The 24,334-nt window shown below is 53.7% G+C and overlaps 12 protein-coding genes across 12 annotated transcripts; 7 read left to right on the top strand and 5 right to left on the bottom strand.

The window, feature by feature from the left end:
- The first annotated feature begins 312 nt into the window (after window positions 1-312).
- Window positions 313-1,012, top strand: P170DRAFT_440583 (uncharacterized protein). The gene has a single exon (XM_024850113.1). The coding sequence runs from the start codon at window positions 750-752 to the stop codon at window positions 906-908; it is 159 nt and encodes a 52-aa protein (XP_024699573.1). The 5' UTR covers window positions 313-749; the 3' UTR covers window positions 909-1,012.
- A 2,084-nt stretch (window positions 1,013-3,096) lies between these two features.
- On the top strand, window positions 3,097-5,388 carry P170DRAFT_440581 (uncharacterized protein). Its single transcript, XM_024850112.1, has one exon. The coding sequence runs from the start codon at window positions 3,224-3,226 to the stop codon at window positions 5,195-5,197; it is 1,974 nt and encodes a 657-aa protein (XP_024699572.1). The 5' UTR covers window positions 3,097-3,223; the 3' UTR covers window positions 5,198-5,388.
- A 233-nt stretch (window positions 5,389-5,621) lies between these two features.
- P170DRAFT_467986 (triose-phosphate isomerase TPI1) lies at window positions 5,622-6,887 on the top strand (the record flags this gene model as incomplete). The annotated part of the gene is made up of 6 exons (XM_024852515.1): window positions 5,622-5,753; window positions 5,877-6,156; window positions 6,218-6,292; window positions 6,366-6,478; window positions 6,588-6,802; window positions 6,859-6,887. Exons 1-6 carry the CDS (start codon window positions 5,716-5,718, stop codon window positions 6,885-6,887), a joined length of 750 nt encoding a protein of 249 aa, XP_024699571.1. The 5' UTR covers window positions 5,622-5,715.
- A 266-nt stretch (window positions 6,888-7,153) lies between these two features.
- Window positions 7,154-8,948, bottom strand: P170DRAFT_467985 (mitochondrial distribution and morphology protein 10; the record flags this gene model as incomplete). The annotated part of the gene is made up of 3 exons (XM_024852514.1): window positions 8,793-8,948; window positions 7,431-8,716; window positions 7,154-7,159 (listed from the first exon to the last, which is right to left on the bottom strand). Exons 1-3 carry the CDS (start codon window positions 8,887-8,889, stop codon window positions 7,154-7,156), a joined length of 1,389 nt encoding a protein of 462 aa, XP_024699570.1. The 5' UTR covers window positions 8,890-8,948.
- Window positions 8,949-9,119: 171 nt separating this feature from the next.
- On the top strand, window positions 9,120-10,525 carry P170DRAFT_440579 (ribosome assembly factor MRT4). The gene is made up of 2 exons (XM_024850111.1): window positions 9,120-9,425; window positions 9,622-10,525. The coding sequence occupies exons 1-2, from the start codon at window positions 9,232-9,234 to the stop codon at window positions 10,172-10,174; spliced, it is 747 nt and encodes a 248-aa protein (XP_024699569.1). The 5' UTR covers window positions 9,120-9,231; the 3' UTR covers window positions 10,175-10,525.
- A 621-nt stretch (window positions 10,526-11,146) lies between these two features.
- On the bottom strand, window positions 11,147-12,510 carry P170DRAFT_368274 (U1 small nuclear ribonucleoprotein 70 kDa; the record flags this gene model as incomplete). Its single annotated transcript, XM_024844850.1, has 4 exons — window positions 11,147-11,784; window positions 11,887-11,983; window positions 12,057-12,184; window positions 12,249-12,510. 4 exons carry the CDS (start codon window positions 12,508-12,510, stop codon window positions 11,147-11,149), a joined length of 1,125 nt encoding a protein of 374 aa, XP_024699568.1.
- Window positions 12,511-12,835: 325 nt separating this feature from the next.
- Window positions 12,836-13,692, top strand: P170DRAFT_416750 (mitochondrial 54S ribosomal protein mL43). The gene is made up of 3 exons (XM_024847139.1): window positions 12,836-12,922; window positions 12,990-13,072; window positions 13,136-13,692. Exons 1-3 carry the CDS (start codon window positions 12,884-12,886, stop codon window positions 13,425-13,427), a joined length of 414 nt encoding a protein of 137 aa, XP_024699567.1. The 5' UTR covers window positions 12,836-12,883; the 3' UTR covers window positions 13,428-13,692.
- Window positions 13,626-15,348, bottom strand: P170DRAFT_513479 (putative RING finger domain protein). Its single transcript, XM_024855115.1, has 3 exons — window positions 15,048-15,348; window positions 14,139-14,945; window positions 13,626-14,085 (listed from the first exon to the last, which is right to left on the bottom strand). The coding sequence occupies exons 1-3, from the start codon at window positions 15,210-15,212 to the stop codon at window positions 13,936-13,938; spliced, it is 1,122 nt and encodes a 373-aa protein (XP_024699566.1). The 5' UTR covers window positions 15,213-15,348; the 3' UTR covers window positions 13,626-13,935.
- A 166-nt stretch (window positions 15,349-15,514) lies between these two features.
- On the bottom strand, window positions 15,515-17,363 carry P170DRAFT_440576 (pre-mRNA-processing factor 19 family protein). Its single transcript, XM_024850110.1, has 5 exons — window positions 17,290-17,363; window positions 17,186-17,230; window positions 16,676-17,120; window positions 16,153-16,616; window positions 15,515-16,087 (listed from the first exon to the last, which is right to left on the bottom strand). Exons 1-5 carry the CDS (start codon window positions 17,300-17,302, stop codon window positions 15,624-15,626), a joined length of 1,431 nt encoding a protein of 476 aa, XP_024699565.1. The 5' UTR covers window positions 17,303-17,363; the 3' UTR covers window positions 15,515-15,623.
- Window positions 17,364-17,468: 105 nt separating this feature from the next.
- Window positions 17,469-18,429, top strand: P170DRAFT_467979 (DUF4604 domain-containing protein). The gene is made up of 2 exons (XM_024852513.1): window positions 17,469-17,813; window positions 17,868-18,429. Exons 1-2 carry the CDS (start codon window positions 17,783-17,785, stop codon window positions 18,332-18,334), a joined length of 498 nt encoding a protein of 165 aa, XP_024699564.1. The 5' UTR covers window positions 17,469-17,782; the 3' UTR covers window positions 18,335-18,429.
- Window positions 18,430-18,567: 138 nt separating this feature from the next.
- P170DRAFT_440574 (GTPase RIA1) lies at window positions 18,568-22,566 on the top strand. Its single transcript, XM_024850109.1, has 6 exons — window positions 18,568-18,828; window positions 18,906-18,926; window positions 18,998-19,941; window positions 19,991-21,508; window positions 21,566-21,885; window positions 21,945-22,566. The coding sequence occupies exons 1-6, from the start codon at window positions 18,766-18,768 to the stop codon at window positions 22,322-22,324; spliced, it is 3,246 nt and encodes a 1,081-aa protein (XP_024699563.1). The 5' UTR covers window positions 18,568-18,765; the 3' UTR covers window positions 22,325-22,566.
- Window positions 22,567-22,838: 272 nt separating this feature from the next.
- Window positions 22,839-24,038, bottom strand: P170DRAFT_440573 (exosome non-catalytic core subunit CSL4). The gene has a single exon (XM_024850108.1). It carries the CDS (start codon window positions 23,956-23,958, stop codon window positions 23,227-23,229), a length of 732 nt encoding a protein of 243 aa, XP_024699562.1. The 5' UTR covers window positions 23,959-24,038; the 3' UTR covers window positions 22,839-23,226.
- Between the last annotated feature and the right edge of the window lie 296 nt (window positions 24,039-24,334).

Below are 24,334 nucleotides of genomic sequence, written 5' to 3'. Positions count from 1 at the left end.
AAAAACCGCTGCCATGAGAGGTAATGATATCGAGCCTCTTACTCAGCAATATGGATCCCTTCTGGCAAATCAGAACGCTCAAGTCTTCCCTGGTGGGTCAGCGACGTCGAAAGCTTGACTCGCCGGGCGTGGCAAATTAGCCCTATCGTGCGGTCTGGATGGCAAAGGAATCGGGTCGCGATACTTCCGAACCCGGGCATCTCAGCAGCTCACTGGGAAGTCGGATATAGCTCATCCGATGCGAGACATTGAACGGATGTCAGGTATATTTCCAGCTTCCGATAGAGGCCCATCACATCAAAATTTCGGGAACATCGAATCTAAGTGATCGCAGATCGCCCATACAGGGATGTACATCGACCCTCATGCTTTACTCATTGGGAACCTCGCGAAAGGTACCCTCAACCAGACACTGACCTTGCCGTGGTCGAGGACGGTCAGGCTTATGGAGTGACCACTTACGCTATAACGGCGCCGACTATTTTTGGTCTTGGAAGTGGGCCATTTAACTGTTCATCTTTCCAGCTTCTGATTTAGACCGCAGGTGCATGCAGTGTCGTTTATGGGTACACTCTAAAACCACGTCCATATCGAGGATCTGGCGGCCTGCATCGCTTTCCTGCGCGATATTTGCGGAAACCCCGTGATCTGGATCTATTCTGTGAGAATGGCGAGCACTCGCATCTCAAATCACGGAACACCCGGCTGAAATCGATCACAAGTTAGGGTCTTTCACATCTAGTGAGGTGATGAGGATCACTGTTCAAGAGACCGGCAACAAGTGGGCTTTGGGCAACACTTCTAGTGTTGGGCTGGATTTTGCGTCAAAATCGTCTCTCTGTATTAGCTTTAACTCTGCTGACAGCCCATTCTCTCCGACTAGTTCCCGTACCAATCTGTCTCGCTGACAAGCTAGGATGGATAGCCTCGTATGCTGGAGAATTGAGGGTAACTTCCGCACTAAGTTGGATGAATGCATCAGGAATCCTTCCTCTGGGCGAGAGATCCCTAATTGTTCGAAGAAATCAAATCTTAGAGAGGAATGATATCCTGATGACGGGCTATAAAGGTATTAATCATTCGATTCAATTGATTATTGGGCCCATATCGTTATCCGACACATTAAGGGTCGGTTAATACCACTGTGATCTGCCCTCAAAACATATCGTACATACCCTGGTCTGCGGTCTCACAGGCTTGTGGTTGCCCTACTAAGTATTAGTTTCTTTTTGGCATATAGAACAGATCTTGTGGGCATATCTGTTGAGGACGTCAAGTATGTCAGTCCAAGTAGAGCTACCCTGCTTGTAGAACTGTAAGCTGGGCGTCATCAGGAATCCAGATCTTTTGAGGCTGGGAAAATTCGGTAAGGCTGCCTCGATGGTCACAAGATTGAGGAGGTAAGGAGCTTCAGATGTGGAAGGAAGTGGCTGAGGCATACGATGCTCAGCCACTGCCTGGACCATCCGTGACCTCACTTTCGATGGGCTCGGTGGTACCCTGCGCCACAGACATTGCCACAGCCTTGGCCTCACAGTCTGACTAGTTCTGTTATGCATGATCACCCTTTTTTTCACTAGCCTGTTGATTTACACCCATTGGCTTATCGAAAAGAGGGACGGGAGAGGATCACAACGGAGCATCATTCAACGATTGGAGGGCCGATGCAAGCAATGCAGGAAACATTAATCTAGGGAAAGACAAGGCAATGTTTATGACTCATGCCCAGCGACACTCCTACAGTCCCCGCCTATCAGCAGGTCAGAAGTCAGGGTCATTATGCGGGGAAATCCCGTTGGAGAGAAGCAGCTTTCGCTGGACAGACGACTGGGGCCGATCTTCCTTATCGAATTGAATGCTGCCGTCTCGTCAGGAGCATGAGCTACTGTCATCGTTCGGGATTTCAACGATATTGGTGGACGCCTCAATATGTCATGCAGTCATGGCCCACTCCGGCTTCACCCAGTCCCAACAGGCTAACGAACCGCTAGATCCAAAGCGATAGGTTCTTTCGGCATTTTTGCATGTACTGAAGGATAACGGGGCACCGTATAGCAGTGAACGGCAAGCGATTCTGTGAAAACCCATCGGACTGCGCTAAGGGCTCCTGTCAGACTCGTAGTAAGCGATGGTGCCTGTCTTGGCTGCGTCTTGGTGCACCGCCGATTGCAACAACAGACCAATAACGGCCGTCAGCCCGTCAATTTCAGCTGTGACTGAAAAATGGCGCATGGTTGGAGTCGATGGTTGACTAGGTACTCCAAAGATACCTGATACCTGCCTGCTAGGCTACAACCTCACTGCATGAACAGAAGAAACTCCATCGGCCACATGCAGCCGGGGTAAAACCGTGGGCGTGCTTGTTTCTCTGCATCGGAAGATGATGCCATTTCCGCCCCAGTACCCTCTTTTTCTTTTCTTTTTCCTGACTGCGTAAACCTGGCCTTTCCCCTTGCCTATCCTCCCCCCCCTCTCCAGTTCGAGTGATGGAGGGTGGCTCTCCCACGCGTCGCATCGCCCCCCCTTAGATCGCGGCTGAAGCCTTTCTATGCATCATTCGAGGGCGCTACAAAGGGCAAATCAAAAAAATTCTAAAATGGAAATCCCACCGCGATAAACCCTTCTGACTGATAGCCTCACTCGCTGTAATGCCCGGGCTCCTTCTGCGCCCTGTTTTCCCTCGTGTTGACGGGCACTGGGGAGGTTTTTTGCCCGTTCACCCCAGACCCGTCGGCTTGAGCTTCATTTTTTTCTGAGCTCGCCCACCCAATCAGCCGTGGCAATAGCTCCAACCCTCCATGGCCCTCGGGCGTCCTGAGTTCTGACCTCCTCTCGGATCCTTGGGCGACTAGTCAACCAAATCGCAAGGCAGAAAGTACAGGGATCTTCACGTCCTGAAACATCTCCCACTGACTGGATGACTCCATGCTGAACAGCCGCCTGCGATGACTCTTGTTCATTCAAAAGCAGCTGGTCCCTCTGCATCTGCCCCCCTTCTGCTCTTCCCTCCCTTTGTTTCCCACGTTTTCCTGCAAACACGGTTATTGTCTGTTTTGTCTCGGTTACCAACATATTTACCCACTTGGGCTGCCTTACCTTTTTGATATCAGACATCCCTAGCATCCGTCCGTACCTTATATCATATATCATCGTCCGTTGTTGCCCTACTGTTTCGCCGCCGAGAGTCATCTCTTGAGGAGAAATGGCGATCATCAATCAAGACATGATGCCGCCAGTCCCTCCCATGCATCATCCACCCGGTCATCCGACCGTTCATCCAAATGAGGCACCTCGGGTCTTTCATCCTCAAACTTCTACTCCCATCGACCCCACACATCTGGCTGACGAGATGGCCCGCCTTCGTATGAACGTCAACGATCTCGCTGCCGGCAATGACCAGAAAACCCGAAGCTTCACCCCTCACAAGGACTTTGAGGTACGGGTGCCGGCGCACTACGTGGGATATACTTTCTTCAAGGCCGACGTGCCTGCCGGCCAAAAGCCCACGTGGAGTCATGTCGAGAGAACCAGAATGCACTTGACTCAACTCGACCTCGCCAAGATAGTCCAGAGACGAGGCAAGAAGCTGCCCAGTGCGCAGCAGTACCAGGCATTGAAGAAGCCGAGGCGGACACATGTGGATCAGTTGATCAACGAGCACCGACAAAGCGACCCTCGGTTCGAATGGACCTGCGTCTATGTCAACGAAGAAGAAAGGCCCTTCAAAGGGAAGAATTCTCGATGGGGTGATTACGAGACCGTCTCGATGGACGTCATCCTCATGAGAAAGCCCATGGACACGGCAAACCTCACCCCTAAGACTCCTAACATGGGAGCTGAGAACTCGGGGTTGCCGTTCACAGCCAAGGACAAGCCCACAACTAATGTGGAAGAGCTGTTGGCTCGTGATGAGCCGAAACAAGTGAACCGAGACTTCATGAAGAGCGCGTCATGGGCAATGCCCGGTATGCAGCAGGGGCAGACACCCGGGATGGTTCACCACGCCGCTCAACAGCAGCTACCGCCACAGTTTCAGCAGCAAATGCCACCACATGCTCAACTCAACCATCCCCAAGCAAACCTTGCAGGTGCACGACCACAGGTGAACCAGGCTCACCAAAATCCGCTGCAACAAGGTATGGCGGCTGGTGTCCACCAGCAGCCACACCACCAGCAGTCACAGTTTCATGACAATGCCAAATCGGTCCCTAGCAAAGGCCCGGAGATCGAGATCTTACAACACGGCATGGGCGGCTTTCCCGCGGGCATGAATATGAACATGAACGCACATCGTCAGGCACAAGGACATAACCCCGCCCAGAATCCGTTTGGCCAGCCTTTAAATCAACAATGCCCAGGGAAGGAGAACTTTGCCCATCGGGTCAACACCGCCCAAGGAGGTATGCCTGCTCAGGTAGAGATCCCTCGTCAAGGTGGCATTCCTCACCAGGGAGGCATCCCCGGTCATGGAACCATTCCAGCTCACGCCGGCATCCAAACTCACAGAGCTGTCCCAACCCACGCAGCCATACCTCGGGCCCCAAACGCGCCAGAAGCGGAGCCAGAATGGGGGCCGGAAACCAGCAGCATCGGCGACGACGAGTCAATAATCTTTGACGACGAGGATGTCAGCTCAATCACCGACGGCTCTGAGGAGGAAGAAGGACATGAAGGCGATGCCGACCTGCACGGAAAGGGGCAACCCTGGCGCGGAAGTCTCTTTCGGCGACACTCGTCCAAGTCTCGACGCCAAGAACCAGTTTACCGAACGCATTATCGAAAGCATTCCAAGAATGGCATGGAGGCCAGGAACGGGCGCACCAAGTACCCGGCCGGATACATCGATGTGGTCCCGGCGGAGAGCAAAAACAGCAGCAATCGGCTGTCGAAGGTTCACGCTCGGGAAGTCGCCCGACCATCCCGGGATCGGCCGAAGATTATCCATAGCGCGTCGGACAACCTCGACATGGTGGCCTTTGACGAAAAGTATCGCGGGCTGCGGGCCCGCAATGACATTCGAACCCGAATTCTGGACGACCGCGAAGCGAGAGTCGAGCGCCGGGAGAAATTGGTCGACTACCGGACGCAAATGCTGGATGACCGGCTTGACGAGGCCCGTTACCTGGATCGACGCATGTCCCTGCGAGAGAGGGGTCCTTACTATCCTCGGGGGTACTATCTACGAGACGATCTGTAACTGTTTCCTATTTTCCCTTTTTCATCTTTTTTCTTTTTTAATTTCCCTCATCTTGGAGCTTTCTTGGTTGGTTTCCGGCGCGGATGGGGTTGGGTTGGTGGGTAAACAGGAATAACGTCATGGGACGACGGACATGTATACTTTCGGCACTCTAATAAAAAATGCGATGCAATGAGATACGAACATTGAAAGGTTCCTCCGCCGTAGAAATAAAGATCTTCAGACTGAAACCCTCCCCCTCTCAGGAAGACAGGTCATCTCGCAAGACGCAGTGACAGCGCATGCGTGACTTATCGATAAGCCCCGCCAGAGTTTCCTTCTCGTTGCGCCCCACCATCGCTGCCTGGAAACGCGGGCTTTCTTTTCGTCATCGCTTGCTCTCTTCTCTTCTCTTCCCTTCTTCCCTCTCCTTCTTAACCGCCGTGTTTCCCTCCTCTCCAACCTTCTTCCCAGTATCCCAATCCAACCTCCCTTCACTCTACCTGTCTCTCCGACTCCATCCCACTCACATCGCCAATATGCCTCGTCAATTCTTCATCGGTGGTAACTTCAAGATGTACGAGCTTTCCAGCACTGCCCCGCAGTTCCTCCCTCCCTTCCTTACCCCCCTGAAAAAGGGAAAAACGCGCTATTCGCGGCTGTGTCTCCCCCTGGCCTTTCGCTAATAGATTCAACACAGGAACGGTACCGTTGAGGGCGTTACCGGCATCATCAAGAACCTCAATGACGCTAAGCTCGACCCCTCGTCCGAGGTCGTCATCTCCCCTCCCTCTCTCTACCTGCTTCTCGCTCGCCAGGTCGCCAACGAGAACATCGGCGTGGCTTCCCAGAACGTCTTCGACAAGCCCAACGGTGCCTTCACCGGTGAGATCTCCGTCGACCAGCTCAAGGACGCCAAGATCAACTGGACCATCATTGGACACTCCGAGCGTCGTGTTATCCTGAAGGAGTCCGACGAAGTATGTTTGATCTACTTACTAGCTTACTGATTTGGATGGGCCAGTGCTAACGACGGCTTAGTTCATTGCCCGCAAGGTCAAGGCTGCCGTTGAGGGCGGCGTTAGCGTTATTTTCTGCATCGGTGAGACTCTTGAGGTAAGTTTCACGTGGGACCGGGAAAAAGAGGGGCAATGGTGCAGGTCGTGCTAACCTGGTCTTTTCCCTACAGGAGCGTGAGTCCGGCAAGACCATCGAGGTCGTGACCAAGCAGCTCAACGCTGCCGCCAAGGAGCTCTCCAAGGAGCAGTGGGCTAAGGTGGTCATCGCCTACGAGCCCGTCTGGTAAGTGGTCGCCTTGCCTTGAGTGCTTTGCCTCACTCGAGACCTTACTACAGACCTCACTCGAGAGGCTTAGACCGGTGTAACGGCTTGAGCTAACTGAAAACCCCAGGGCTATCGGTACCGGCAAGGTCGCTACCACCCAGCAGGCCCAGGAGGTCCACGCCGCTATCCGCAAGTGGCTGAAGGAGACCATCTCCGCCGAGGCTTCCGACAACACCCGTGTCATCTACGGCGGCTCCGTCAGCGAGAAGAACTGCCGCGAGCTCGCCCAGGAGCCCGACGTCGACGGTTTCCTGGTTGGCGGTGCCAGCTTGAAGCCTGCCTGTAAGTTTTCCTGCCTGTTGTCTCTCTCGATCCGAGAAATGCTAACTCAATGACAGTCGTCGACATCATCAACGCCCGTCTGTAAACTTGACAACACAAAAGTCGGACTTCCTTATAACTAAAATGAGCACCACCCTGCCAGCAGATATTCGCCGGCTGATAGTCGGGTCTTGAAATAGAGACCCCGTCTATGCCAGGATCCCCTGGCTTTGCCGTCAGGCAAGCTAACGTTCAGTCATGTATAAATGTCTTAAAATGGTTATACGAGTTCAGAATTTCCATACCATGAATGCAATTAATGAACTTACATTACTTCTCATCCACAACGGTTTAACTGTAGAGATTCATATTCTACTTCTATCCGAACACAGTAGTTAATTATCTATATATACAAAAATACCATCATATACATCATACCCTATCCAAACACCAACCCACCCACCTACCTACTTACCTACCCGAACGAGGACCCTAGTAGGTATTCTCAAGAAGAATACAACACCGACACCCCGACCCCCCTCCAATACGACTTCCCAGGCCCTCCTCCACCACCACTCTGTCCCGAACCACCCGACCACGCCGAAGACGACGAAAACGAACTCGGCCCCAACCCCACCCCCGCACTAACCAACAACTCCTTCACCCTGCCCTCCCACAACAGCCGCACATTCCACGACTGATCGACCCGGATCTTCAGCACTGAGCCGTTCGCCTCTTCTTCCTTCTTGTCCTCGCCTGCGGGCAGGATGTTCGAGATGGTCGGGGATGGTGACGGTGATGGCGAATGGCCCGGGCCCCGGGCGATGGGGTCAAAGTCAGAGACGGGGGGAGATTCCCAGGTGCGCATTTTGCGACGAGCCCATTCCAGTCCGTCATCGGCTGAGTCGCGGGTTGGTCCGCGGCGCCAGAGTTCGCAGCCCGCGACCATTTCGCTTTCCCAGCTGTAGACGTTGAAGCCGAAGCGGGAGCTGAAGGCGAGGTTGGGAGAGGCGCGCAGGGAGTAGGTGGTTGAGAGGGAGCCGGTGAGGGGGGTTAGGGTGAGGGTGAGGGTGTAGGGGAAGGTGGAGATGGGGTGGGTGTTGTTGCTGGTGCTGCTGCTGCTGCTGGGGGTGTGGGAAGAGGAGGTAGAGGGAGTGGGTGGGCTAGAAGTGGATGGGGATGGAGATGTGGATGTCACGGAGGACGGAAGGTCCGTGGCAGCTGGGAGCGTGCTGAAGCGCAGCCCCGTGGACATCCCGATCAGCGAGGAGACGGGGGAGTAGTATGCTTCAGCGCCGGCGGAGAGGAGCGAGAGACGCGGCGAGGCAGCGTCGCGGGTGGAGGAGCGGGGGTCGGGACCGAAGTTCCACAGGCCGCGCCATCCGAAGAGCGCGTTGTCGGTGCTGAAGAGGTACTCGTTGCTGTATTTGCCGGTGTCGTGGGACAGTTGGGTCAGGAGGGAGGCCTGCGGCGCGGATTTGGAGAGCGGCGGGCCTCGCGTCGAGCAGACGGCCAAGGTGAGCTGCATGGTCGGGGAGATGCGGCGGAGGAAGAGCGCATTGAGGGTTGTCGGGGGAGGAAGATGGAGGGTGGCATTGAGCAGGGTGGCCTTTTGAGCGAGGGGGGTGGATGAAGACGCATTGTGGTTGCTGCTGTGCTTGTGGGCGTTCGCGCCGTCGAGGATGGAGTCCCATCCCCAGTTCTCGACGGGAGCAACGGGGGCCTGGACTTGGCGGTATCCCGGGGCGAGTTTACGGAGAGGGATCAGCGCACTCCGGCTGGGAGTGTTGTCGAATGGCACGGTGCTGTATAGATACGAGACGGAGCCATCGATCAAGCCTACCGTGCCGAGGGTATAGCTCGTTGCGAAATGTGGGGTGGACAGGGATGAGAGGTGGACGCGCAGACGTTCGGGGGTTGTGAAGTCAAGGAGCGCTGGATAGCAGACAAGTTAGACATGTATCATAGGAGGATAGGCTCTCGATAGGCCCAACTGATTCAATTGACCTACACTGCGCAGTGGCCGTGAGCGAGGAGTATGAATTGTCGCGATTCCACTCCGTCGCCTCGGCGAAGGCGAGTTGGATGTAATCCATGAAATCCAGCATTGTTGGCGGGGACGACCAAATCTCAGGATAACAGGATAGAAAACAGGCATCCAGCGCCCATGCTGAAGCAGCAAGAAAGAAATGAAGAGAGTCCAACTAGGAAGAAGTCAAGCCAGCTCATTTCCCCATGCGGGAGGGAGTGCGGATCGGATAAGCCCCGCATCAACGTTAATCCGCTGTTATCGGCGAAGAAAAAAATAATTGTATTTCGATCTCTCCGAGCCTCTGCTTTTTTTTCCGCGGCTGTATATACTTCCCCTCCACCAGCATTCCGGGTGGTTGAATATCTCATTTCTTACCCTTTATATTCCCTGACTCTCTTTGCAAACACCTCCTTTCACAATGCCTCGCTCCAAGCGTGCCAAGATCGTCCACGAGTCGAAGACCACCAAGAAGTCGCACAAGGAACAGACGAGACGCTTGTATGCCAATATCCGCGAGGCCGTCGAGAAATATGAGCATCTGTTCGTCTTCGATGTGAACAACATGCGAAACACCTACCTGAAGGATGTGCGCACTGAGTTTGCCGACAGCCGGTGAGTTGGATTTGCATTCCCACGCCCCGCAGTCACATTCTTTAAGATTTTCTCCATTCGTATATCGATCATTTGGTATTGGATGGAGGGGCCTTGAGAATTCGAAAGGATCTTCTCCCTTAATCCCAGCCCTCGAAACTCATCATGAACCAAGGAGGAGAAAAACGAAAAAAGAAAAACCACTAACAATTTACAGCCTCTTCTTCGGCAAAACCAAAGTCATGGCCGTCGCTCTGGGCCAAAACCCCGAATCCGAAGCCGCCACGAACCTGTACAAGCTGGCGCCGTACCTGACCGGCGCCGTCGGTCTGCTCTTCACCTCGCGCGACCCGCAGTCCGTGATCGAATACTTCGAGAACTTCCGGCCGCTGGACTTCGCGCGCGCCGGCACCGTCAGCACCCGCTCCTTCAGCCTGCCCAACGGCCTGGTCTACTCGCGCGGCGGCGACCTCCCCGCCGACCAGGACGAGCCCATCAGCCACACCATCGAGCCCGAGCTGCGGAAACTCGGCATCCCCACGCGTCTGGTCAAGGGGAAGGTCATGCTGGAGCTGACCGAGGGGCAGGACTCGTTCCCCATCTGTCGCGAGGGCGAGGTCCTGGATTCGAGGCAGACGACGTTATTGAAGATGTTTGGCGTCGTGAGCTCCGAGTTCCATGTGGCGTTGAAGGCGCACTGGACTCGGGATTCTGGCGAGGTCGAGATCCTGGAGAAGGGGCAGGGTGGTATGGAGGTTGATGGGAACTGAAGGGGTTGGTGAAGGAAGGTGGTTTAGAGAGAAAAAGTTACGCTTGGTTTCGGTTTTTTCTTTTCCTTATTTTTTTCTTCTTCGAACGAAATCCCCTGGGCATTTCATGGAGTTAGGTATAGGCGCCTTTCTTGTTTGCTTTGAAATTATCTACTTCGATATCGGATTTCAGGTCCTCTTCGTGCCTTTGATCTTGTGTGCTGGGGGTGGTTTAGACTTGGGTTGATGAGCGTGACGGACATAACATATTCACCAGAAAGAAAAAAGAAGTAATCCAGGGACTGCCGAGATGGGGTTTCATCTACGTGATCGCTGCAAGCCGAGAAATATCAAATCAAATCACAATCAAAAAAGAAAGCATCTCAAAAATGATTCATTACCTTGATTTACAGCCCATACGAAGATGTCTGGCATCGGTCATGGTTTCTAGAAAGAAAAACCTTACCTGATCTTCTTACCTCTGAACGTCCTCGGGGTCCCACCATTATTTCCGCCTGAAAAGAAATGCTCAACTACCTAAAGTACATACTTACCCCTCGAGAGTTTCTGGAAACTCCTGGAGATAATGAGAAAACGGAAAATGACAACAAAAAAGAGACAGGAAGAGATAGAAGCAAGAACAAGACAGAAATTCAACAAGGGGGCGTCGCAATAAAGTCCTTGCCTGTATGATATCATGTGTTCACGACATCATGCTTTGTGTTGACCAAATGATGCCTGAAACCCTCGTATGAGAAGAGATAAATCGTATGAAAGACGGTGGCATGGCACTTGGACTATTGTAAGTAGGTGAAATTCGAGCTCGTACCCCTGGTTTGATTGTTGAGTTTTCCGTTGTCTTACCCATTGCCGTCAAGGACGATGAGGGAGATGAAAAAAATAGAAGTCACGATCAATCAAATACCCACCAGCATACCGTTGTTTTTGAGTACTGGAATGGGAAGGGTATCCCTCGTTGGATCAGGGAACTCCTCAGTATCTTCTTTTGGCGCGAGGGTCATCATAGGCATCGTCTTCATGGTATCTCTTCCGTCCGTAATCCTCACGGCCGCCATACCTGTCACCACGATCGCGGTCACGATCGCGGTCCCGGTAGCGGTAGCTATCCCTGTCGCGGTCTCTGTGTCGGTCACCGTCACGGTCGCGGTCATGGTCCCGTCGATCGCGGTCGCCATAGCTGTCCCGGGGTCTGATAGGTTCACGGTTGCTTCCGGTTGCGCCTCGGTCGCGGTCATATCGGCCAAAGCCACCACTTCGTCCACCACCGGGACCAGAAGGTGCGTTGGGAGGAGCTTGTCCGCCAAACCCGCCGCGGCCACCTTGGTATCCAACACCGCCACGGGGGCCACCAAAACCACGATCACGGAAACCTCCTCTGCCTCCCCTGCCACCGAAGCCACCACGGAAACCACCGCCGTATCCGCCAGGTCCCGAGGGGGCTCCAAATCCTGGTCCAATCGGTCGAGAAGGCAAAGCCTTGGTGTAACCACGGCCTCCGAGACCACCGCCAAACCGGCGAGGCTTCCAGCCCTTGACAGTGCGACCCCGTTCCACGTCTACCAGGACGCGGCGGTCTTTGATCCGGATGCCATCTGTCTCTTTGTAGGCAGCTGGAATTAGACGAAGAAGGGATTAGGTTAGCAAACAAAAAACTTTGCGATGGATGAACGCGTCATCTCAGAGAGACGGCGCCGGAGACACAGCGGCAATACCTTTCATATCTTTTTCACGCTCGTAGACAATAAACGCATATCCCTTGTGCGACTTCTTAGAGCCCTTCGGAGTCACGTTGTCTTTCACAATTCGAATCTTGGATGTGTCAGTGGCATTTCTTGGGGGTCAGGGGAGTAAAAGAACATCTGTCTGAGTTCTGGGACAGTACCCTTTCAATGGGACCGAAGCGTCCGAATTCGCGTTCCAGGTCCGACTCTTTCACGTCATAACTAAGCCGGGCAACAAAGAGCGTTTTGAACGGATCGCCTCGAGCTTGTCCGTCGGTAGAAGGATCAACTAGACAGGAGTTAGAAAACCAGTCACAAAGATATCAGCTCTAAAAGAAGCGCAGAGTTCATACAGTGCTCAATGCCTTCCGTCAATTGCTTGTTCAACCTCTCCTTCGCCTCGGCCTTCTGGCGGAACTTGCGCTGCAACCAACTGTCGGTGGCATTGTACGGAGCTTCCTCCTCGAACTTCTTCGCCTCGGGCAGAAACTGTGCAATGCCGCCGATAGTACTTTTCTTCACGTCCTCGGGCGCCCGATCAATGGGAGTGACATAGCGCAGGGGCGGCCGCGGCTGGAAAAGGGCAAGCAACGGAGGGGGGAGTTTGTCCGTCATCCTGGCCCCTCGAGCAACTTGCTGGATAGATGAGTGGTTGCCAAAATCGAGACTAGATCAGTTGACGGTCTCGGCACATGAAAAAAACAATAAAAAAGCCCTTGGTGTGGATCGCTCCCCCTTCTCTTCGTCTTCTGGCAAGAGTTGATGAGTTTCGTTTCGCGTTCTGCCGTCCGCTGACTTAACTTGGCTCCAGTGCCGGGCGGGCGGCCTCAGGCTAACTCGCTCAGGTGCTCTCGAAGCCCACTAGGCGCCGCAGCCGAGCTTGACGCCGGCCAATGAGAACCGGAGTCGTCGGCGTTGAAAAGTCCCCGACTGTTCCTGGGCTTGTTGGAGGCAAGAGAAGAGATCAGAGCGACCAAGAGCACCAACCATGCCTGTGCAAGGGATTCGGACAGTGACTGCTGCCAAGGTACGACTTCGCCTGACTGACAAAATTCTAACTGGACTTTTGAGCGACTAACGGGTCCTGTCTGCAGAACGGCGTCGGCGCCTTCATTCTACAATGCAAGCGTCTGGATTTCCACTACTGCGACTGGGCAGGTAGCTCACGGGGCATGGTGTACGTTGGCAATCCTATCAATCCCCCAACCAAGACTAGTTATGCTAATGTGTGCGACTACAGGAGCTTCCTGAAAAACACGCTTCCCGCCTTCGCCAAACAGAACCCTCAGATCGAGATCCGAGTATCCCCCCGACCGCACAAGCACCCCATCGTCAAGGGCCACTACATCAACGGCCGCGAGAAGGTCATCTGCGTCCGCAACCTCGAGCCCGAGCAAATAGGCAACAAGGCGAACCTGCTGAAGGAGGCCAGCGGCGAGAAGTTGAAGCGCACCACCAAGCCCGTGACGAGTATCAACGAGAGCGTGCGAGGCATCTGGTCCCCGTACCACGGCGACCTCAAGAGAGTGTAAAGCATACTGTTTCTTTGCTTATTATCGGGGTTATCAGCAATGGTGTTATGTTTTCTGGGGTGGGAGACCATCTCCAGCTTGTCATATTATGTCTAATGGGGGCCTTTCTTTGTTTTCATCTATTCTCCGGGGGAACCCGAAGCTGGCTTTTCTTGTGGAAGGGTTGCCGTCAAATGTACAAAATACAGTGTTCTTGAAGTTTTCTTGGAAATGTCCGTGTTATGCAGCAGGTATCGTAGCCCACCGGATTCTTGGACTTGCGACTAAATATCTGGAAATGAATAGCGTACACCAAACTCCTGGTTACCTGAAACCTCCAAACGATATGAACAGTCCTTCGTAACATATGAAACAAGTGATATGAGTCCGGTTTCCACCAGTGAAAATGCAATGAGGGTATCGAGAAGAGTGGCTAAGCGTGACGAATCCGTAAAGAAATAATGCGACCTGAACACCGAAACGCAACCGTTGGAAGAGTAGAGAATGGAGAATAGAGTCTCCTCGTTCTCTAAAGATAAATTTGGAACATGGCACGAGGGGCACTGACTGATTTGGCGCAGTCAGAGACCTGACACTTGGAGAACGGCTTGACTCGTTGAGTGGCGGCCTTCTTCGCGCTCGATTTCGACCGATGGGTTGCACATTCGCCACAGTAGACCTGGAGTAGACGTTAGAACTGACCGACAAGAAAAATTCATGGGAGGTACGAACATGGCCGCATTGCTTCGCCACCCAGATCTGCTGCTTCGTTTCATCGCCGGTGCCCAGCTCCGCATCACAGTTCGGGCAACACACGACCTCGTCTTCCCCGGCCGTTCTCGTGAATCCCTCTGGCGCCGGGCTTGGTGGTTTATATGCGTTGGGAGGTGGCCCTCTGTCGGGTGTCGTGAGACTTTGTAGTACATAGTCCATGTCCAGAGGGAAATTGGTCAGATCGATCGCACCCCCCGACCCTCCCACCCAGACTGTGTCCACGTCAAGCGGAGGGTGTCGGGCCATTCGCCGTGCTCGTCTGGCCACCTCGTCCCGAAAGACATCTCGATTTGGTACTCCGTGTATCATCGGATCATGAAATCGAAGCATATGCAAGAGATTCGTTTCAAAGGTCGGTTCTCGCGAGGGTGGCGGACGAACGGAGGCACTTATAAATTGGACCTCAGGAGAGCTGGGCGCATCGGCCTGGCCACTGCCACTGGGTTCCGGCTCCTCTTCCAGGTCGACTACTTCGGCCATAATATCTCGACCGAAACGAGGGGGCCTTGGTCGCCGTATTTGAGAATGGCGAGCTGGGAGCCGGGAGTGAAAGGTCTGCGGGGGCGAGTCCGGTTCATTTGTGAGGTCGATTATGGAGTCTTGCGAAGCACTCGGCGCTGGTCGCCTGAAATCAAGACCGTCCCCGGCATATCTGGGGCGTGGTGGCGAAGACGATGGACGGGGATGGGCTGAGGATGAAGACGCTTCGGCTTCTGGCCTCCATGGAGGGCGTCCATGCGACTGAGACATCTCGCGGTGGTCTCGCTATCAGTGTTGATTCAATTGTCAGTCAGTTCTGAGGAATCTCTTTATCGCCAGCCAGGCAAGGAATGCCCCGCTTCTTTGACGATAGACAAGGAGACCAACCTTCCGGGGCCGAGCGGCCACAAACTGAACGCCTGGATCGTTATTCATGGCAGACGGTCCAGAAACCCAGGAGTGAATGGGGAGTAAAGGAGGAAGGGTGCGAAAGAAGGGAAGAAAAGCCGTTGCCGGCGGAGTTGGGGAAGCCTCAGTATTGGTGGAGGCCATGATTAGTAGTAATCCTGTAGGGAGTTTGGGTCCGAGTCCCTGCGGTGGAGAGATGACATGCCGCCCCTGTCACAACAGCTGGCCACCGCGGCAAGTATAGGGGAAAGAGAGATTTAATAATGCCCACGTCACGAGGAATGCTGGACGGCGGGTGAAATGGAGGTGAGGGGGATGAAGTGTGTTTTAAAGCGTTGTCCTTGCTGGTGGTCAGACTCCAGCAGGCGAGAGTCCCGTGATGTCTACCATACCAATAGTGAAGGCTTTTATGCCCGTTCCTTTCCTCATTGCTTGTCACTCAGTCTCACTTCACAAGGTTTGGAATTTCTCGGTGGGAAAACATGCGGCTAAAAATACAAATAATAAACAGAAAAACATTTTGATTTTCGAAAGGTATCAAATCAATCATCATTACTACTGCCCGCCCAGCACCGTGATCACTCCCTCGCCGTTCAAGGCCACAATGCTTTGGGCCGCGGCGCCCCAGCCGACTGCAACGGCCGGCACAGCACTCCGCAGAGGCTCCGACCAGGCCTTGGCGGACTTGGAGTACTGCTGGACGGTCAACCCACTGGGTCCTCCGGTCAGCAGGAACTGGCCGGTGTAGTCCCAGCTGAGGGAATCGATCTGGTTGCCGGTATCCAGGACCTTCACTTCCTGGGAGCTACGTAGATCCCAAATAGACACGGCAGTCGACTTATCCGCCACAGCCGCCAGGAAGGTACCGTTCTCGGAGAAGAAGAGACACTTCACGGGGCTGGACATGGCGTAGTTGGCGGCAGCCGCGCCAGTCTTGACATCGAAGATCTTGATCTGTCCATCCACACCTCCGGCAGCAATGAGGTGACCGTCGGGGTGGAACTTGACGGACAGCAGAGCTAAATAGGAAGAAACAGAATGTCAGCCTGAAATCTACAATTCAGGTACCGGGGAATTTGCTTACAGGCGTCACTGAAGATCTGGGTGATCACCGAGTTCGTCGACAAGTCATACAACACATAGCTCTTATCAGCCCCGACAGAAGCAACAATATCGCCGGTAGCATGCACAGCCAGGGCTGTGGCAGCACCCGCATGCAAGCTAAAGTTGGCGACTTCACTACCGTTCTCGAAAACCTTCACAGCACCCGTGGAGGCGGCAACAACAGCCTTGTCGCCTGCCCAAACCGCATCGGTGACCGGGCCATTCGCTTGCAGGCTGTGCACGACCTGTTTCTGAGATAGCGAGTAAACACCGACAACTCCGTCAGTCCCGCCGACAAGAGCCAAGTCTCCCGTTGCGTTGACAGACAGCGCCTTGCCGCCAGTCGAAAGAGGCTCGGAGTTTGCGATAGGCTGGTATGCGGAAAGGGAGTCGCTGGTGGCCCAGTTTTCAGGAACCGGGCGCTTGCGGCGGCCTTTCGAGAGCCTGTTTATAAGGGATCAGCGATAAGTCTACACGTAGGGCCTGTATTAAATCCAACGTACGATGCTTGCGTGCTCTCGATCCGAGCCAACACAGCCTCCGGGAGTCCGGTTGAGTCGACCTGCATGGCTTCGTCGCCGGCACCGGCGGTGCGGCTAGCACCCACAGTGACCTTGGACAGCGCATCACGGGCTTCGTCTCTTTCCTTGGTCAACCGAGCAACCACTCGGACCGCCGCATCGTGCTGGTAGAGTGCCGTGCTGAGTTCCTGCCGGGTTTGTGAAAGGGTCTGTCGTAGAGTGTAGGCTTCCAAAGCCAGAGCGTCCCATTCTTCTTGGAACACGTTGAGCAGAGAAGGGATCGAGGTGAGCGTAGGAGGTCGGGGTCGGACAACGCGCTGGGATTTAACGTCGATCAGGTCTTCCGTCGAGAGCTCTTCTCCGTTCACAGGGTCTTTTCCATTTTCGGCGATGTAGGCCTCGATGAGGCGCTTCTCGAAGACGCTGCCTATATGCGAAGTCAGCGCTGCGACACGGCCGATCGAACAGTTGCTTCTCGAGATTGCAACATACCGCTCTTGGGCGAGACGACTGGCACTTGAGGTGCCTCTCCCGAAACTGTAGCAATTCATTATCAGCGACCAACTCGGATTAAGCAGAGCACTATGAGCACATACTTGCGCACAGCATTATTTTGTGGAATGGATGGGTGGATGTCTGGAGGAGAGGGGAGGTTGGATTAACGCGAAAGCTGCCCTTTGGACTTTTCGACTCCCGATCTGGGTTTAGCCGCGCCGCAGAGCTTTGGCTTTCCTGCGGATTGCGGATCGCTTGGCACCTCCTCGCATTTGTCCCTCCGACTCCGAGGACCTCTCTTACCACCTCAATCTCGCCGATTTGTCTTTTAGACCTTCTGGCTCGCGTGTGTAGCCATGCTGGTCGTGGCTTGAGATTAGTTGCCGATATTTATTGGGGTTCTCTCGATTACGGATGAGTCTTGCAGCGCAAGCTCCCAAACACGCGATCAAGAAGTGAAAGAAGCACAATTATGAGCCACTGATTACTTGTTATCTCTCCTAGCTCTTGATTATATGTGTATCGGTTATACTGTACCTGGTTAAACCCATGCTCAGTTGATACAGAAGACTAACAGACCTTTAACATCCCACCATGTCTTACAATGCGAAGAACCTTGCCTATGGTATGCTCTACGCATCATCCTCGATTCACACCATAGTGACTAACTCCAGAACAGAGGCAAAGGAACCAGCCTTTCTACAGAAACTAAAGGGCCAGTATGGCGATACGTCTGGTCGCCTCCAACAACCGATCTCCCGACCTCGCCGACCGAAAGATGACACCGGTGATGATGACGCGCCTACATATGTCGACGAGGAAAGCAACGAAGTCATCTCCAAAGAGGAATACGAGGCCATGGTTCGCGGGGGCGCTCCGAAGGAAGAGGAGTCTGGCGAGAAGACGGCCGACAGAGAAAACCCCTCCGGGGGTGACGAAGATACCCAATACAAGACCGAGAAGGATGGGCCCTCGTCGAAACAAAACCTAGCTGAAATCGGAGGTCAAAAGAAGCGAAAACAAGCCAAGGTCATTGGTGAAGATGCGCCTGAGGCGGAGACCGAGGAAGCACAGCCCAAAGAGCCTGCGCCTCGAAAATCCAAGCAGAAGAAGAAGAAAATCAAGCTCTCGTTTGATGAGACATGACTCAGGATACTCGAAGCGGCTATATATTGATAAATAATGCATGTAATGATATATACTCCGTACTGCCCATCTATGACTTTGGGCTCTATTGAGTCATAATGACTGAGAATGAAACATCACAGGCGCTGTAGTTCCACCGGAATGGTGTTATTAATAATCGAGAAAACTATTGCGTAGATTTCAACATCTCAAATGTGTTGAAGACTCTTCAGCTGTGTAGGGAGATCCAAGTGGTACTGAAAACATTCCCATCCTCCACGGCCGAACGATTCCCTTCAGGCTGTACGAATCCCGGCTACGATTTTTTTTTTTTTTTTGCCCCTCTGACCATTCATTCATCTCCTTGACTCTCCTTCCGCCGCCCAACCAACCTCTCCTCCTAGGCTTGAATTCTTGAATCTGAGCGCTGTCAGCGCCAGTCGAGTCCCAAAATGCCTGTTGTAAATGTCGACGATTTAGTTCGCCTGCAGCGGAAACCGGAGGATATACGGAATGTACGTTGCCCCTCCATCCCACGTTGATGTCACAGCCCCGGGTCGTTGTCAAACAACCAGCGCTAATCACACCGCAGATATGCATTCTGGCCCACGTTGTAAGTCCATCCAGGGACTCCTTCTCTACAGGGTCTTCCGAGTATTAATTATTGCGTTTGCATGGTTCCAGGATCATGGCAAAACCTCCTTGACTGATAGTCTCATTGCCACTAATGGCATCATTTCGCCCAAGCTGGCGGGCAAGATCCGCTATCTGGATTCGCGGCCGGATGAGCAGCTGCGAGGTATCACGATGGAATCCTCTGCCATCTCGCTCTTCTTTTCCATGATGCGCCGCCCTGCTCCAGACGCGGCCCCCATCCCGAAGGAGTATCTGATCAATCTGATCGACTCCCCGGGACACATCGACTTTAGCAGCGAGGTGTCTACTGCCTCGCGTCTGTGCGATGGAGCCATCGTTCTGGTGGATGCCGTAGAGGGCGTGTGCAGTCAGACGGTCACGGTGCTGCGTCAGACCTGGGTCGAGCAATTGAAGCCGATTCTGGTAATTAATAAGCTCGATAGATTGATCGGTGAATTGAAGATGAGTCCCAGCGAAGCATATAATCATCTGAGCCGGCTATTGGAGCAGGTAAACGCCGTAATTGGCAGTTTCTATCAGGGTGAACGGATGGAGGAAGACCTTCAGTGGCGAGAGCGCATGGAAGAGCGCGCCAATGCATCTGCCGCCCAGAAAGATCGCACCACGAAGCAGACGCAAGACGGTGAGTCGACGCAGGGTAGCACTGCTGATGCAGCCGAATTCGAAGAACGGGACGATGAGGACCTGTACTTTGCGCCTGAGAAGAACAATGTGATCTTCTGCAGTGCCGTTGATGGCTGGGCCTTCACCATACGGCAATTCGCTGCAATCTACGAGAAAAAACTTGGAATCAAGCGTTCTGTTCTGGAGAAGGTCCTCTGGGGCGACTACTACCTAGATCCCAAGACAAAGCGTGTTCTTGGTCAGAAGCATCTGAAAGGACGGGCTCTGAAGCCCATGTTTGTTCAGCTTGTGTTGGACAGTATCTGGGCTGCTTACGAAGCTACTACTGGAGGTGGAAAAGGCAAAGGGTAGGTTTAATCTCTACGTGGACTTTTGCAGCCTGCTGACGATGTACAGTGATCCGGCATTGCTGGAAAAGATCACGAAATCTTTGAACATAAATCTTCCGCCATATATTCTACGCTCGCGCGATCCTAAAAATATTATGACTACGTTGTTTTCCCAGTGGCTCCCACTGTCTACGGCTGTGTTGGTGTCTGTTATTGAATACCTTCCTAGTCCTCCAGTGGCCCAAGAGTCTCGTCTGCCTGCTATGATCGAAGAGTCGCCGGGTGCCAAATTTGTCGACGAGAAGGTGAAAAACGCGATGGTTCAATTCAAGACCGGCTCTGAAGAGCCAGTTGTGGCGTATGTCAGTAAGATGGTTGCGATTCCAGAGAGCGAGCTATCATCAAGCAACAAGCGTTCCGGCAACACCATGTCGGCAGATGAGGCTCGAGAAATCGCTCGGAAGAAGCGCGAAGAAATTGCCAAATTACAGGCGGAAACCAGTGCCCCCGAGGCAGACGAATACGCTCGGATCACGTCGACCTTCGAAAGAGTAGTCTTGGACGACAATGACCAAGGAGACGAACCTGAGGAGAAGGAAGACCCAGAACACTTAATAGGCTTTGCCCGACTTTACTCTGGCACTCTAACGGTGGGCGATTCTATCTATGTCCTTGCACCCAAATTCTCGCCTGAGAACCCCCACGCCAGCCCAGAACTTCGCAAGGTGACTGTCACGGACCTGTATCTCCTCATGGGCCGGAGTCTCGAGCCTCTCCGATCAGTTCCTGCTGGAGTGGTGTTTGGCATCGGTGGTCTTGCCGGGCATGTCCTCAAGACGGGCACGCTATGCTCGCAACTCGAGGGAAGTATCAACTTGGCTGGTGTCTCTTTGCACACTCCGCCTATTGTCAGAGTCGCGCTTGAGCCGGTCAACCCCGCCGACTTGGGCAAAATGGTGACTGGTTTGCGTCTTCTCGAGCAAAGTGATCCTTGTGCGCAATATGAGGTTCTTCCTAACGGAGAGCACGTTATCCTGACAGCCGGTGAGTTGCATCTTGAGCGCTGCTTGAAGGATCTCCGCGAGCGATTCGCCCGATGCGACATCCAAACCGGTCAGACAATCGTCCCATACCGCGAGACCATCATCAACGCGCCAGAAATGGCCCCTCCGAAGAACCCAGAAGTGGGACGTGGAGGCGTTGTCGTGGTTTCGCCCTCGAAGCAATTGACCATGCGTCTACGAGTCGTACCGTTGCCTTCCGCCGTGACCGAATTCTTCACGAAGCAAGTCGGAACTATCAAGCGACTGCAGTCTGAAAAGCGAAACGCAGCCGATGACGCCAACGGAACTCCTGTGAGCAGCCAGCCGGTCGAAACGAGCGATGCCACAGACGAAGCCCGAGAGGGAAGCATTCTCTCTCTACAGGAGTTCAAACAGGAACTCGGCAAGCTTTTCGACGAGAACGCAGCAGACGACAAAGAGCTCTGGAACAACGTCGTCGACAAGATCGTCGCCTTCGGTCCTAGGCGTATCGGACCCAACATCCTAGTCGACGCCACAGCAGTCAACACCTGCGAGAAATTGTCCGTCCAACCCTTCTACCCTTTATAAATAATTCACAACTAACATCTACTCCATAGCCTCCTCGACGACCCGACCAAGCAACCCAGTCTCTCTGCCGAAAGCAGCCGAGACGCCTTCTTCGTTCGCGACTTCTGCGACAAGATCGCATACGCCTTCCAACTCGCCACCGGCCAGGGCCCGCTCTGCCAAGAACCCATCCAAGGCACGGCCGTCTTCCTCGAAGATCTCGCCGTCAACGCCAACGAAGACGAGCTCGACCTCGGCCGACTGACCGGCGAATCCATCCGACTAGTCCGCGACAGCATCTCGCAGGGATTCCTAGACTGGAGCCCGCGAATCATGCTTGCCATGTACAGTTGCGAGATCCAAGCATCGAGTAAGCCTCCCCCATAAGAACAAAAAAGAGAGAAGACAGAGAATCTAACAACCCCCCAGCCGAAGTCCTCGGCCGCGTCTACGCGGTCATCACGCGCCGCCGGGGCCGCATCCTCTCTGAAGCCATGAAAGAAGGCACACCGTTCTTCACGATCCTAGCACTCCTCCCGGTCGCCGAATCGTTCGGATTCGCCGAGGAGATCCGGAAACGGACGTCGGGGGCTGCGCAACCGCAGCTGATCTTCGCGGGCTTCGAGGCCCTCGACGAGGATCCGTTCTGGGTGCCGGCGACGGAGGAAGAGCTCGAGGATCTGGGCGAGTTGGCGGATCGAGAGAACGTCGCGAAGCGGTATATGGATGCCGTGAGGAGTCGGAAGGGGTTGGTCATTCAGGGACGGAAGTTGATTGATGCGGAGAAGCAGAAGACGTTGAAGAAGTAGGGTCACTCACTCTTTACTCTTTAAGGGGGGTGGGGGTTGCAAATAAAAGTATGGGTTTATTCATGGTTTTTGAGGGTAGATTTGGTTTTGTTTTTTGGTTTCTGCACTTTTGTGGTTTGTGGAATGGTTTAGCATGAATAGATTTTTTTTTCTCTCTCTTTCCTATGTATGCAGGTTGCCTGTCTATGTTAGTTTGTATAGAGGTACAGGTACTGCTACCTAGAATAGAAACGGAAGTGCCTGAATCAAACCTGTGTATCAAAAACAAGAAAAAGCCCACACGGCCTCTCTGAAACGAATGAAATTAGACAAAGCTTTCTCAAATCCAAAACAAGAACAGAAACAAAGGGGGTGCGTGGAGGATAACGAGTCGGTCCTCCGCGAACCGGTTGGCCCCCCCGTGAACAGAATCCGGCAGGAAAGGCCAAGATCATGGATTCTAGAGTGGCTATGGGGTTTGATTAAGTATTAAAAGTGGAAAAGATAAAAGCCGCGTCTTTACAATGCTTGTGCACATGGGATATTTTGATGTATTCCATTAGTTATGTCTCCTCGAGGGAAGACAAGAATTGATTTGGTGGTTCGTAAATTCATCAGCTCACCATCACAGGATGTGCGATGAGCATGCCAGAACCTCCTATGGTTCTCTATGTAGAGTGTCAAATATCGCTGCTCCTCCGGAGGACTCGACACCTTGTCAGTTCCTGGCCGAGTGATGCGTCTGTCTATTTCGGACTGCTCGGACGACAGCCCAGATCTCCCAGGTCAAGTCAGTCGGCCCCCATCATCAGCGACAGTCCAGGCAGCAAGCCAGAGCGTCCCGGTGCTCTTAAGACGGTATGAAGGTGCAAATGGCCACAATTCACGGTGCGTGATTGCCGCCACACAAACTCCCCACTCAATCAAAACGGCCGCGCAACCTTTCTCAGCTCCGCCGCCCCAGTCGCCGGATCCCTCATCTCCTTCCAACTAACCGGGAACATCATATTCCCCGCCTCGCTGCGCGCCATGACAACGCCCAGATCATTCCTCGCCGTAGTGATATAGTAGAAGCTCTGATCACCGAGCGACACGACGGTCCCACGCACAATATCCCCAACCCGGAACATCTCGTCCATGACGACGCGGTCCTTCTCGACAGCCCGCACGTCCTCCTTGCGAATGAGCGCCTGGAAACGCAACTCGTCCGAACTGCTGTGGTTCTCGGGGTTGGCGGCCGAGGAGAGGATCGAGGCGATGTTATCGTTGTCGGAGGTGGTCTGCGAAGGGTTCAGCAGCTGCGAGCTGGCGGAGTCGTCGAGCACGACGAGGATGGAGACGGTGGCCTGGCGCTTTTGCACGCGCGTCACGCGCGCCAGGACGACGGATTCGACGGCCGGGAGGGTGTTGTATTTCAGTTTGGGTTTGGCGGTCGTGGAGTCGGAGGCAGGGCCGGGTTGGCGGGTGATGCTCCGCGACACGCTGAGGGTCGACTTGGCTTTCGAGCTGGGTTGCGCCGGGTCGACGACAACGGGGCCGGCGATGGAAGCGTAGATATTGGCATTCTGCACGTGGGTGCCGGGCCCGGCAGAGTAGGAGGTCACTGGGCCCAGGCGTTGGCCGGGTATAGCTAGAGCTGGTAATGTGCTTGTCATGTTGTATGGCCGGTCGTGAGGGACGGGATGGGAGAAATAAGAAAGGGAAAGCCGCTGAGGAGAGCAATAAGAGCTTCGTCTTGTTGGTGGATATCAAGCGAAAGAAAAGCGGAAAGTTCGTTTTTCCCGGCGTGACGGGCTCGGCGGATTGTTCCTCCGCGGCTCCGGCCAGCAAGTAGAACTATTCACTGTTATGTCAATGTTAACATCGCTGGAATCTGCTGGGCTCTGGACAAATGTACACGCAGTACATAGATTGATAGCTTGGACAATGGAACAATTTACACTAATATGAATATCACTACAGGTCAAATATGAAGGCCAATCTGCTGCGGTAATTACAACCGTCACCCCCAGGTATACACCAGCACAGCAG

Source organism: Aspergillus steynii (genome assembly GCF_002849105.1).
Source record: "Aspergillus steynii IBT 23096 chromosome Unknown P170scaffold_9, whole genome shotgun sequence".
Lineage (NCBI taxonomy): Eukaryota > Fungi > Ascomycota > Eurotiomycetes > Eurotiales > Aspergillaceae > Aspergillus > Aspergillus steynii.
The sequence above is the reverse complement of the archived record's forward strand: the minus strand, read 5'-3'. Positions and strand labels throughout refer to the sequence as shown.